Raw genomic sequence first — 14270 nt, 5'->3', positions numbered from 1 at the left:
TGCAAAAATGTTATTTTCTCGAGAAAAGTTCATGTTTATGGTTGGAAAATCAATTAGTTGGGTTGGTGAAAAATCAATAATATTCATGATAACCTCCACATGAACAATCAATGTGCTAACTTACATATTTTAATCTTGTGAAATGGTATCAAAAATAATATTGGAAAACACTGCCCTGTGGGCATTAAACATTGAATGTTTTTCCTTGGGAAAGTAGTTGACATGATTCCCTCGCCCTCTGGTGCTGCCGCCTCGGTCCGGGACTGCTTATTCGTGTTACCCCTTATTCACAGCTGTCCACCATATCTGATGGAGCGTCCACCACCTGCAACCCGCCCAATACCTGAGGCTCGGTTCCCATTTAGGGTGGGTAACAAACCAAAGGCAACAAAATTTCTATAAATCTGATATCCGGAAGCTTTTGGATGAAAACAATGTGTTTTTAAAGACAGTATGCTGTTTGGTGTTTGAGTAATATATAAAACACCTGGAGTCGCTGTCAGCGACGCTCGGGAATTTATGCGTAACCACATCGCAGCACTAAGAGGGTTAGTCCGATCGTGCCATTGCCCAGCGATGACAATGTTATCGCAGTAACATTGTGACTCTTTCCTATGGTCGTGTGGTCATCATCACTATTACCCGCAATCGTATAAAAAATCTTGTTTATCTCTTGTGGTCATGGAAACACTATCAGTGGCTTCTACAATCACAGAAACGTCATGGTCATCACCCGGGATTGCAGTCAAATCTATTACATATCCTGTGGTAACAGTAACATTATCATTGTTTACCGCCATCCTGGGAACTTTATCACTGTTATCTACAATCGCCGCAAACTACTTAGTACTTACTATCTCCTGCGGTAACGAAACATCATAACCGTCTCCTGGGATCGTGGCAAAATCCTGAACATGCTGCGTTTGCCACGATCACCCCCAATGAATTCATTCAAAATTCATTGTATTAGTGGGGGGGGGGGGGAATTGATTTGATCAAATGGAAAAAAATACTGCTTAATTAATTATGCCTTATTGCTATTCACATTAATTTGAGTGTGCTTACAATGCTTAAATCAAGAGTAAAATTGTATGGTTACTTAGTAGTATCTTAACACTACAAAAAGATTTTTGTTATAAAAATACATAAAGATTTCAATTCTTTTCAGGTTTAAAAAGAGGAGAAATAACCATTATGCACTTGATGGAGCAACTGAAAAGGAACACATCAATGCAGCCAGTTCATCGAGAGATGATTGCCAGTATTATTAAATTGCACGGGATGCAGTCTGGTATGTAATGTACATAGTGGTCTCCAAAGTGATGTAGATTTTAAGCTAGTACAGGGTTGCCACCAGCCATGAAAACCTTGAAAAGCGTGAATTATGCGTGAATTTAGGTGACCATGAAAAAGTGCGTGAATTATGCGTGAATTTCGTCATTGGACCATGAATTCTCAAAATCATTATTAACAATTCAGCCAAAACCCCTAAATGTGCTGAATCAAATACTCCGTATTAAGACCATTCTCGAAATGAACACCGAGATAAAACGTCAAAGTGGGAGTTTGAGATAGTTTTGTTGCCATGCCACGAACAGAAACGATTGCGTAGTTTATTCAAGGTCAAATCCGATCGTAACCGACGTCAGCCGAGTAGTCTAGAGATGGGAATTATCGTTGTTTTCCGGCAACGGTTATAACGATAACGCAGCTGCCCAATAACGTGTTGGTTGCGGCAACCTGTTATTTCAAACGATTGCCAACTCGTTGCCGCTTAAACCGTTGTCCGCCGGTCGGTCGGTGTTGCGACGTTCAGTTATCATTGTCGGTTGATCAGTTGCAGTTCAGTTTTCAGTTGTAGTCGGGAGTCGGGCGTTGCCGCGTTGTCCAGACAGGATGCGTTATTCTAGTTCGTTTCAGAAGTTATCGTTGCTCTGGTAGCGTTGCGGCAACGGCACTAATGGCAATGCATGTTTTCGTTTTCGTTGTCGCGCGGCTTTCCTGCAACATTTAGATAGATACGTTATTATAATAACAGGGAGTTCTCCGCAACGTGTTGCCGCGATAACGTTGCCGTGGCCGCAACACTGTTATTCATCCTGTTATGTTATAACGCCCATCTCTACCGAGTACCGATCCACCGATAAAATCGATGCTTTCGGAGCTAAAACATCGATCACATCGATGTTAACATCGATCACATCGATGTCTGGTCTAAATAAACCAACACAGGCAATTAACCTAAAACCAATACAATTCAGTTACGGAAAACATCAATATTTCATTACTTTTGTTGGCCTAAAAGACCGATGTAACAAACCAAATCATCGGTTCGGTAATCTACAATCGATGTAAACAAATAACTTCGAACATCGATAGAAAAGACATCGATGTTTCGAAAACATCGACAATCGGAATTGATGCTCGGTGCTCGCTCTCATTCTCTACTTTCTACTCTAGTGTTCGTGTGGAAGGAAATACAGAGTAACCATAACCTAAAAGTTTTAAACTGATCTGAAACTTAGAAATGAGTCAAACGTTTGAAGTAGTGGTTGACAGACTGGACAGTAAGATCACTTGTTGCACTCGTGATTCAGTTTTGTGCTTCTTATAATTGATTACCCAACACTCAGTGGAACAAGTGTTCAGATTAAATATTTTTTATTACAGATATATTATACTTCCGATACTTTACAACGTTAAAATAAGAAGTACCTTGCCTTGCCATAAAGGTCAAAATGGCTTGCGCCGGCTGGAACTTAATCGTCTTCTGTGTTTGTTTTGGTCAAATATGTCGTCATTTCAAACTACTGTCAGTGTTGAGTAAATGTGTTACAACGTGAGATTAAGTTTATTTATTTAGGCCTAAGTTGCAAGAAGTCAATGTTGTGCTGAAAAATGGTGATTTCGTTCTGAGGAAGGTAGCCTAAATGTGGTAAATGTTTTTTTGAAGCATATAACTAGGTGTTTTCAGTCAATACGAATCTAACTAATGAGATGTAAATTTAATTAAATAATTGTTTTAACTGTGATTTAAACCTGTGTAGGCAAATAATAATACATAAACTGATCCAATCTGAAGAAACATCCTCCTAACTAAGTTTATTTTAACCTTTTCTGTAATGCAATTAATTATTTTTTTATTACTTAATGTAAGTTAGCCTATGTCTAAACTTACATACATTCCATAACTTTTGTTTCGTTCTTAGCTTTAACTAAATATTTATTTACATAATCTTACCTTTTTAGAGTGTTTTTATCAGTCAGTCGGCAACCTTTAATCTTCTCAATAAATAAAAGTTGGTTCAGGCTTAACTTAGCCTAGATTCAGCTTTGGATTACAATGTAGGCTAGCCTACTGTGTTACAGTATAAAGTAATAAAGTGCATGTGCGTTTTAGTAGGCCTAGATATGGCCCATTACTAAGTTAACCGTTTCTTGATCATGTTCTTAACATTTGTTTTTATAGTAGCCTATTATCTTAATTTGATGTTTAGACAGTAAAGTTCTAGGCCATTGCTGGATTAACTAGCCTAGTTAACCTTTTATGTTTGGATGCAATGTTTTTTAGGTTAGGCCTAGACCTAACTACCAATCCGACTTATTTTTTAATTTATTATTTCTTCTAACGTTTGAATTTATCATTAGGCCTATGATGTTGTTAAATCAGATGTTTCAATTTTTTTAAATAATTACATCGTAGCCTATTATCACGCACAAGATTTTTATTAATATCCTTTTTCATCTGTGATTTTACTTTTTTAGACTGGATAAATTATATTAAATTCTTATTTTTAACTCTAAAATAAACGCATGAAATGTGTTTTATTTGATAGTAGTACACAAAACTACATATTGTCGATAAATTAATGTACAATTCTGAACTAGGCAACACTCTTTTATGGTGAAATTGTGCGAGCATATACCCCATGAATTTTTCAAAACTACCAATGAAAACCTTGAATTATGCATGAATTTTTTTATCTCACTTTGGTGGCAACCCTGTAGTAGATAAATAATTGATTCTACACATTTCTTCTCTTCATTGGTTGATCTTTTCTCTTTTCTTAAAAGTTAATATTTGTAATCATGAAACTGTCTATTGTCAATGCAATACTGTATTACAGTCGTTAAATGTCACAACCCCCCTTACAATCAAGGATCTCTTTTAATCAAGTTCCCTTATATTTGTTCATAGAATTAATCAATTTGTTCATGTTTTGTGTTTTTGTCAGTCAATGGGCTTCAATAGAAACCTGGCTACATTATGATGCGTTATTTTATGCCTTAGTGAAACCAATTTTTACTATAGCTTCTCCATATTTTAATACAAATAATAATTAGAAATTATTGTATTAAAGAACCACACCCACTCACCGTCCTTTAACATCCATTGTACCTTGCCATCACGGGTGTGGGTGTTCCGTCCTTCTGTTGTTGAACCTTTCTTTCCAGATCTGTTCGGAAACCTTCTCTTCTGATATTTGCACAATGTTCATAAGCCATTGAGTCATTGAAACTTGACAAACCAAACAATATCTTGCCCTCCCATGAGGTTGTCAGACTCCTCTTTAACAAATTCACTAAGTACCATCATCATATAAGTGGCCAAATACTCTGTGGTGGATTATTTTTTCAAAAAACATTAGCGCATGTATCACAGTTGTCGACCATGTTCACAGTCCTCATATAACAAGCCTTTTGCTTCCCCTCAGACAAGTTTTCTTTTCATCAGCTTATTTTTTGCATGTATGCTCTGTCATAATACTGTTTAATAGATCCACCCATTAAGATATCCGGAGATATCAATGGCCAATGCTCTCTCTCATGTACGTAAAAAATTAAATTGTGTAACCTGAACCTCAGATATATCGCGATTAATATCCCAAATCTGAGGTATTCAACATACTTCAGACGTTTACATACTCAAACATGTACATTAGAGTATCGCTACTCCGCAACCCATTCTGGGAACTGCAGGTGACCCTTTTTTATAATCAGGAAAAAGACTATGATTATAAAAGAAATTGGAATAGCGACTAATCCAAATTTCCCAGTTTCATGTTCCCAATCTCTGCGTGCCTATTCAATAACAGCATTCTGTTGGTTCTCTTTTAAGGTCATCGTGTAGGAAGAAGAACACAGTCCTGGGAGATGACCAGGACTGTGTAATCGCAGCAGATAGTCACAAGTATATCATGATCAGGAAACTATCAAAATGATTTTGTGGTGGCGAAAGCTAATCACGGTTTTGTCGTCATTGCGGGATCAATGTATGGCCAAAAATTACATTGTTGGTTTTACTTCACTGCATTTATGGCTGATCCGAAAAATTTGATAATACATCATGGTCCGTTCCCAGTTAGCACGGATTAGCAAGACTCTGGTGTCCTATGTTTTTACCTCTAGACCAAATTCTCCTTGCACTTCCCCATAATAATACAAACATTTTAATTGTTCACTTGTCTCGCTACAGGTCAGAGAGATCCCTCGCCTGGTCTAGCTCCTCCCTCGACTGCAGAGCAAATGCTGCAGCAGATGCTGCACAATCAGCAGTCCCATCATCAGCAACACCAGCTGCGAATACCTTCTCCTCATGGCAACAGTGAGTAAATCACTGCAATATTAACTAATCAATTAATTATTAATAACAAAGATAACGACAGTGACCTGGGTTACTGTCTAATTCCTTTGTTCCGACATGACAAACACATTTCAGAATTGAGCGCTATTGGTGATTGGCGGGATTTAAACCTGGGACCTCGGGGTCTGTAGCCCTGTGCTCTACCACTTGACCAGCTTGCTCCCTTTCATTTGATTGTATTGATGAATAAATTATTATAGCTTTTGGAACACTTGAATTGTTATTGGATTTTAATCTCTAAAATAGTAAGTGTTTTCTGCTTAAATCTTAATTTAAAATTATGTTCCTTATACAGTGGAACCTTGATAAGAAGACCCTCAATAACAAGTCGCCCTTGATATTAAGTGTCATTTTCAAATCCCCTTAAAATTATTTTACCCCTAATCACATGTTATTACAAACCTCGATAAGAAGTCAACCTTGATAACAAGTCTTAGTTAACAATCCCCATGAGAGTCTTGTTATCAAGGTTCTACTGTAGTACTAAATGAGATGAGTGTGAAAATTTTGTAACCACCTAACTTGTTGCATGATTGTTTATAGCTTTTATAGCTTAATATTTTAGAAATTGATGATGGGATCCTAATTGTATTCTTATTATTTTCAGCATTTGGACCTCCTCCTGTTGTTTCTCCAAATTTACCCCAAAACACGACTAACACACTAACTATCCAGCATCCCCATCCAGGTAACCCCCTTGAGGTGTACTGTAGTGTGTTCTGCGTAGTGGTGTCAGCAGTGCATAATTTTGGAGTGTTATGAGATTTCTCTTTTGAATAGTGTGAGGCAGCTTACATATAATATTTACAGTAGGTCACCGATTATCTGAATGCCGGACATATGAATCATCAGTTAACTGAAATCGCCACCTTAGACGGTTAATTCAAATTCACCTCCACGTCACAATTACAAGAGTGGCTGGCAGAAGCGCATGTGTTGCAACGCTTCGTGTGAAACACGAAACTCAGCGACATGGTGATCGAGCTGTCACATAGGCCCTACATTATACATGTATACACATAACCTCACTTTGTGTCAGTGGCATCAGTGATCGTGCAGCCAAATAAAAAGTTTGAAACTTCTATGATTTCTTCTTTTACGTTATTGTAATTTTATTCTGTTTTGTTATTTTTCCTAAGTCAGTAATCCAAACACTTTTAATAATGTGCAATAATCTATACTTTATGTACAAAATGTGTCATAAAATTTCATCTATGGTGTGCACCATTCTCTCACAAACAGTGTTTTATTTGCATTACACCGATCAAACATTGTGGTATATTAAGTATACTATGCTCAATGCTTAGCTTATATGCAGTGCTAAGAGTTCAGATTCAGATTCTTTATTCGTCACTCCCCAGCACAGCTGGTAAAACAGGTGACATGTCAACATCTTAAAAACTAAAAGCAAAATATACATGATACAATTTATTTGGCCAAAACTTAATCGAATGCCTTAATTTTATATACATCATATTACAAAGTGTCACATAAGAAATCATTTATACAATAAATAATATACTTTGTTTAGCAGCAGGGGCTGAACTTCTTTCTTAAACTTATGATCATTTTCAATATTCTTTATCCTGTTTGGTAGCTTAAATATAATTTTTTCCCAAAATACTGAGGCAACTTTTCAAAGGAACTTAATCTATGAATAGGAAATTGGAAATCACTTCTGTTCCTGGTCAAAATTAGATACCTGTTATGTCAAAATTAGATTTGACATAAAACATTTCTATACTTTATTGCTCTATTTACAATTATGGTACATATTCATAGGAGTATGCGATGCAGCTGTTTTTTTATTCGATGCATCGATGCGATTCAAAGAATTTCGATTCGATTCGATGCAGTACGGCACGATTTTCTTTCAAAATTAAATACAATATGTGTTTCTGTAATGAATTATTACCTTAAAAAAAGGTTAAGGTAATAAATGTACTAAATAAAATTATGAACAAGAGGATAGTTGCTGATCTAACCTCCTACTGATGGACACTGCTAATTTTGTGGTTGGCCTAAGGAAATCATAACTGATGAAACACAAAAAAATAACAATACTCAGAATACTTTGTTGTCCTTTAATTGGGGGGCAACTAAGGTAATAGGCTAGCTTATTTAATATTGATTAACTTCATCTGACCTATTTGAAATAATCAAATAAGCTGGAAAAGCTAATTTCAAATATGAATTGAAAAAAGATATTAAATTTATATCACAAATCTCATAAACACAGCATTTAAATGGAATATTTCCACACTTTTTACAGTGCTGCAGAGAGTACCTTCCCCCCGAGAGTTGGTCGCTCACACCCAGAACATCCTCCAGAATGCTCTTCTCAAGAAGAAACTGGAGGAGCAGAAAGAAAACTTCAGAAAAAGACAGGAAATGCAGAGGTGGGATTCATATCCATAGTAAATGATTTGATATTGATATTTATAGCGGATTCTTCTTCAGACAGTTCTTTTCAGACAGTAAACGAATATTTTTATGTATTTAAAGTTTTCTAAGAAACAAAGAGATTTATCGCAGCTTCAATATGTGATAGCATCAATGTCTACTCAACAAGATTGAATTAGTGATGGGTCGGTTGCTGATTTTTAACGGCTCGGTTTTAATATAACTGGAGATTAGTTACAGTTTGATATGAAATGATAAACAATTGTATGGCAATGGCCAGCTGTAAATTGAATGTTAACGACAAAAATACTGTTTTGAGTCTTTTTCTAATGACTCAAAAAAAATAAAATCAATAACCACCATATAACAATTTCTATGATAAAATGTTTTGGATTTTACAAGTACCCTAGTAATAAATAATGGAAGTCGTAAAGGAATAAAAATGAGTAACAAAATCAAAGTTATAAAACTATTGACTTCACTATTAACTCAACGAGTTCTTGGAAGTACTTGTCTTGACCTTGAGGACAACAAAATCATTATTGTCATGATAAAATATTAGTGGGTTTGTGACTGGTAACGGGTTCTTTTACTTCATCATTATCATAGTAATAAATTATGAAGGTCTAAACAAACATCTGATAAACGAACCTTTTATGTCCTCCTAACGAACTAACCACGAATCGCATGGCAAAATTGCACAATAACTGATAAACCGACCGACTTTTAATGTCAATTCTTGGGTTCGTTTTTTTTTCTAAAAACTGGTAAAACCGACAACCGACTTTAACAACCGACTCATCCCTAAATATAATCAACATTGTTGATAGTACTTAAAAAAATAAAAATATTAAAATTTAATTAATGACATCATTTGATTTACAGTGCTTTTTATTAAAATAATTTCAAATCATACAGTGTGGTTATACACTGTCTACAGACAAATGCTTTTTTAATCATGATCCACATTCGGACGTTTATGTTATTGTGATGGCTGTTGTTGGTGGCAATCTGTTAAAAATATCTATTTATAGCTTTGGTTGGTAAGTGTGAATCGTGTTCAAGATTAACCAATAAAGTGACAATTTCTGGTGTTATCCTGATGTACGAGTATAATTGATCTTTGATTGTATTTATTTATATTTTCTTTCAAACGCATCCAACAATTTTAAAATGTACAGTAACTGTTAATAATCCAAATGATTTAAAATGTTCTTCAATAGTCCCTACCTTCTTGTTCTTGCATCTCTGCCTTCTTTTACAATGCCTTCCTTTGCCATAAAAAAAAAAAAAAAAACGGTTTGAGCCGGTTGAGTTGCCCATAATAGAACCCTATAGATGCAAATGGTAGAAAGGAAAATAATAAAATGCCATTAGTTTGTGACTTGTATTATCTTTTAGTATTTTAGAGAAACACTGATTGCCCAAGTTTACCACAGAGTTTAATCCAATTCAATCATTGATCAATGTGTAACTTTACAGATCACATTCACCTAACATACCAGCTGCTGGATCTCTGTCTCCAGCCAACCAGCAACCAAGTACTACCTCTCCCACTCCTCTGGCATTCACTCCCACTTCTGTGTTGCGCAAAATGACAGCTGACAAAGAAGCTGAGCTCAACTCCAAACAGCAGCAGGGCCAACAACCAGACACTTCTATGCAGCCTCCCAAACAAGGTACTTATACCTTTGAATATTGATAGAACTTGATCCCATCACTATGTTAGAGTTGTCGCCACTAACTGACGTAGTTTGGATTGAGCCTTTAATGGAGTGTGCTCACGAAAATTACTGATTCCTGTTAAATACGCCACTATCTTAACAAGCGAAGCTTTACGGACAACTTATTGTAAACGTAAACCATTGGGTAAACCACCTAATGCCACGTAAACTACTTCAGTAATAGAAGCTAAGGGAGGAAATATAATTTCACACTGTAACACACTGTGTGATTGGCTCATACAAATATGATTTTTTAAATAAAAAATATGCTACTACAGCTGGTCTATATAGATAGGATGTCTTCTTCAGTATCCAAAACAGGGCAGCTTTAGTAAATGGGCCCGGACCCAGGGGCGCAAGAGTTTTTAGGTTTGTTGGGGGGGCAAGGAAGTGAAAAATTCACCAACTAGAAAGGGGGAGGGGGCATTTGGGCCCGGCGTGACACATGCCATCCATGGGTATGATATAAAAGTCAATGCTTAACTTTCAGATGAAAACTTACCTTAGGTGATTATGACAAACTATGGTCATGGATAAAATTGAAAAATTGTTTGTCGTTTTGATAAGTTGCTTAGCCTATATGTGTAACAAACCTTAATAGAATGTGTACTGGAGGAATAAAGCAAACTCTGTGCTACTTTCAAAATCATGATGAACTTGTAAAATGAATTATTTAGTAAAAACAAACTCTGTAAGGCTAGTTAGTACAAAATATTTTACAATCTAAGTTTAGTAAGCTTTTGTCTAACAGAAGGAAGAATCTGTTACCTAAGGTTTTATAGACTTACCTTTTTGACAATACAAAACTACTAACCCATGTATCAAGAAATAAATTACTTTACTAGTATTAACTAAATATAATATGTTTGGACTTATCTTGTCCTATAACCAAATAGTTTGGCTGTGCTATAGTAACTGTGTACTAACACGGATAAGTAAGGTACAGAGGAAACACGCTTAAGGGATAACTGTGCGCTTTCAGATCTGGAATGTTGTGTCGGAAATATACTTGTGAAGAGCAAGGAAGAGCCCGAAGCACTGCTCAGAAATCACTATCGCACAGGGCACAGGGTCTTCCTCCACTGTGAACGTTGTGGTGTATGAGGGCTAGAGGGCAATGTTTCCCCTAGACACCAATTAAGTGTACCTTGGAGTGTATCCACTGTTCCTTACTTCTCTGCGGTACTAACTAGTTAATCTGTGTGTACAGGGAGAGCAATAGTGAAAGGGGGAAACAACAACTTCTCAGTCCCACCTCCCATAGTTCCTCCAATGGATTATTCCAACATGCCACCCCAATACAAGGGACAGCGCACCAACCCTCAGCAACATATGTTGGGGCTGATGGGTATGAATCGTAACAACCCTCCAAACCCTAGAGGTATGTGTAAGTTACTATCTATGTCCCTTGGAAAAAGTAAAAAAATATGCATAGAACAAGTTGAAGTTTTACTGTCTATGATAATTCAATCACTACATTGTACAACTATGCTATATTGGAGATCTTATTTGTCAGTTTTATAGTTCGAGGAGGAGGGGTAGCACATGTAAAAGCCCTCCTCAAAATTACCATTATCGTGCATTAGTAAAATAAAATAGCAGTTAGGCATTGGGGTGGCCTAGTACTAGTGATAACCCTTCCACAAGGGATAGCTGGACTTTCTACTACATAGGCCAGTATTTAATGCAGCTGGAATGCAAGTTCCTCTGGCACAATAATTTTTACCACCACAATGGAATTTTAATAAACGGATACGGATCCATGCAAAGGAGTGGGCTTAATTAAACCAGTTTCACCCACCCACATCACATCTGTGATTAATTTTGTGATTGTGTCATGCTATAAGTGTTGCATTTAATGAACCTTATGATGTTGGGGCTTGTCTCCACAAACAAGACGAAGCAACACCTACTTGAATTAGAGTTGGATGTGGCTCTCTAAATCGTCTTGGTCCATAATTAGTTTTAAACATTTGACATGAACCCCTTAGTCAAATTCAGTACAATTGTCAATTTTAACATATACTATATACTCTAAAACATAACTTTCAAACTTTGTGAAGTTAACTATGAAATGTGTTTCTTTAATATTTAATTTCATAATGACCTAAGATATGTCCAGAGGTTAAGCACAAAATCTCGTTAAATGCCTATTTGAAAAAAAATTATAACTACAAATATTATATAACGTATAGAATATTTTATTTTTGATGTAGAGAACTTTTTTAAATGTTAAGTTGGGTATCCTTTACCAAGTTCTGTTGTTGTGTAGTACGCAACATGGGTAGTTCCAACATGATGCCTCTTCAGCAGCAAGGTATGAACCAGTCAGTGCAACAACTGCTGATGAACCACAACTACAACAGTCCTCAGCAACGCAACAACTCCCTCCTTAAACCAGGTTAGCTAAAGTTGTTCAGTGAGAGTAAACATGACCTTTCAGCATAGTCCATGTAGCAAACACACAAGTTAAAAAGTAAGATTTGTAGATCTGGATGGCAACAGATTAAAGGAAAGTTTAAAATCTTTTTTTATTGAAATATTCAAAATGAGCCTCTGCATAAAAAACTATCCTTGTTTCTTCTGAAAAAGCGTATACTTTGCGAGAGAGTTGGACAAACATGTTGCAACTATTTGTGTTTTACATATTAGACCTATATTTATAGTTGTGCTCAAACACTAAAATATTTGTTAAACAATCAAATATTTGTAGAAAAAGAAAACAAATTTAAATTGAATTGCAGATCAAGGGCTGATGAGGAGTGGACGTAACTACAACTACAACTGCGGGGAGACCCAAGAGCAGGTCAACAACCAACTGGCTCGTTGGTTCTCTCCGGAACTGTTGGCTCAGGCTAGAGAAGGAAAGCTGCCACACATGCCTCCTCTCTCCCCCACTCAGAACATGCTCAGTGTAGAAGAGCTGGAGCGACTGCAGCAAGCTGTACATAACTAATTGTCCACTTTGTATAACAAAGTTGTTGTTTTCATTTCTTTCTTAAAATCACTCTTGTTATTTATTTTAAATAATTACATGTTTTTGTCATCTGGATCATTTTTAATTAGTTTTATAGTTTTTATGAATTATCTTAAAGATCATATTTACAAGACATCTAATGTACGATCATTTTTAATAAGACTTTAATTAGTTGTACAAAATATAGTTTTTTATGAATTAATTACCTCAATTATAATTTTTACAAGACATGTAATGTACTTTATAACTTTACAATCATTTTCACAATTTCATTTATCATTATTTCGTTGCATTTTTTTACAATTTATATTCATGAAGATAAATTGATTATAAATAGCACGAAACGGATCACTGTTCTCAATGCAAACATTTATTTTTTTATGTTTATGTTACTTATCTTGAATGACAACAGTACAAAATAGCTATTCAATTTGTAATGGGTCATACCTATTGTGCAACTGTCTATAATTATGTATTGTTATCATCAGACTTAAATAGAATACCAAGGTTTACTGGAATAATGTGAACAAAGTGTAATAAATCTAATTTGTTGCGCTTAAAAGTTTACAATAGTTAAGATTAGTCTGTTGCTTATTACCACTACCAAGTAGATGGTTTTAACGCTTTTCAAATCTCCCCTCAAAACACATTATATTTAATGTGACTTCAAAAAGGTTATCTTACAAAAGATCATTTTAACCATCATCAGTGATTGAAATCTTTTATTTATTGTAATTTCTCCTGTATATAATACTAAAGATAGGCCAAGTGTTAGGGTATGCATGAGACAGTGAGGTAAACATTGATGAAATAATTAAAAGTGGCTGTGAATTATGGGTGTTATGTATAATACATGTATATTTTGGATGAATGAGGAATTTGTCTTCGGTTTCAGTCCTGACATAATGTTACAAGGTACGGTACTTTAGTAACTTAACATGTTACAATTTGGTGAGGAATATTGTAGATCTTACAAAACAAAAAAAAAGAACTTTTATGTGATTAAACTCTATTTGTATATGTTTGAAAGCTTTGTATGTAATATAATTGAAGATTATTTTAGTTGATTAAGTCAATAAAGGTTTAACTTTGAGTTAGCAATTTTCCTTATAGCTGAAGATGTGTTTAAAAATTTGTCTATGTTACATTCCAAGTTAATTTTTGTGGATTCTGTTAAATTTTTTTCATTGTAGTGGACACAAGATGGTGTTTTAAGATTTAATTTCTTCAAAAATAAGGACAATTTTTTTCCATTAACATTATTGAGTTTACTGAATATTGCTTGAGAATCTTTTTTACATTTGATTGATTATTGGTATCTGACTGATTGTGAATAAGTAAAATAATTTACAGCATTATGGAGTTTTATTGCCTTTTACAAAACTACCTTCACGCCACACTACATTATTTTGACCAACTTCCCACACAAGTATTTAGTCCAGAAAACAGCTATTTGCCGCCAGCTTATTCATATGGGGTTTCATTGCATACTACTGTTCTGTAATGAGTTTTACTGGACACC

At 35.3% G+C, this 14270-nt stretch overlaps 1 protein-coding gene across 3 annotated transcripts in view; it reads left to right on the top strand.

Moving 5' to 3' along the window:
- LOC128998159 (eukaryotic translation initiation factor 4E transporter) overlaps positions 1-13841 on the top strand; it is a 59232-nt gene extending 45391 nt beyond the window's left edge. For 2 of the 3 annotated variants that reach the window (XM_054424171.1, XM_054424169.1), the window contains exons 17-24: positions 1169-1291; positions 5477-5605; positions 6252-6332; positions 7917-8043; positions 9530-9726; positions 10982-11152; positions 12044-12172; positions 12516-13841. In XM_054424171.1, the coding sequence (XP_054280146.1) occupies positions 1169-1291; positions 5477-5605; positions 6252-6332; positions 7917-8043; positions 9530-9726; positions 10982-11152; positions 12044-12172; positions 12516-12727 (1169 nt within the window). In that variant the 3' untranslated portion in view covers positions 12728-13841. The remainder of the gene's footprint in view (positions 1-1168; positions 1292-5476; positions 5606-6251; positions 6333-7916; positions 8044-9529; positions 9727-10981; positions 11153-12043; positions 12173-12515) is intronic. The other variant, XM_054424170.1, reaches the window with a different exon arrangement.
- The last annotated feature ends 429 nt before the right edge of the window (positions 13842-14270 follow it).

The sequence above is a fragment of the Macrosteles quadrilineatus genome, unplaced genomic scaffold (assembly GCF_028750875.1).
Source record: "Macrosteles quadrilineatus isolate MER2022 unplaced genomic scaffold, UCM_ALF_1.0 Scaffold_7__1_contigs__length_78375512, whole genome shotgun sequence".
In the NCBI taxonomy this organism is placed as follows: domain Eukaryota; kingdom Metazoa; phylum Arthropoda; class Insecta; order Hemiptera; family Cicadellidae; genus Macrosteles; species Macrosteles quadrilineatus.
Note: the sequence above shows the minus strand (reverse complement) of the source record. Positions and strands in the feature narration are given on the sequence as shown.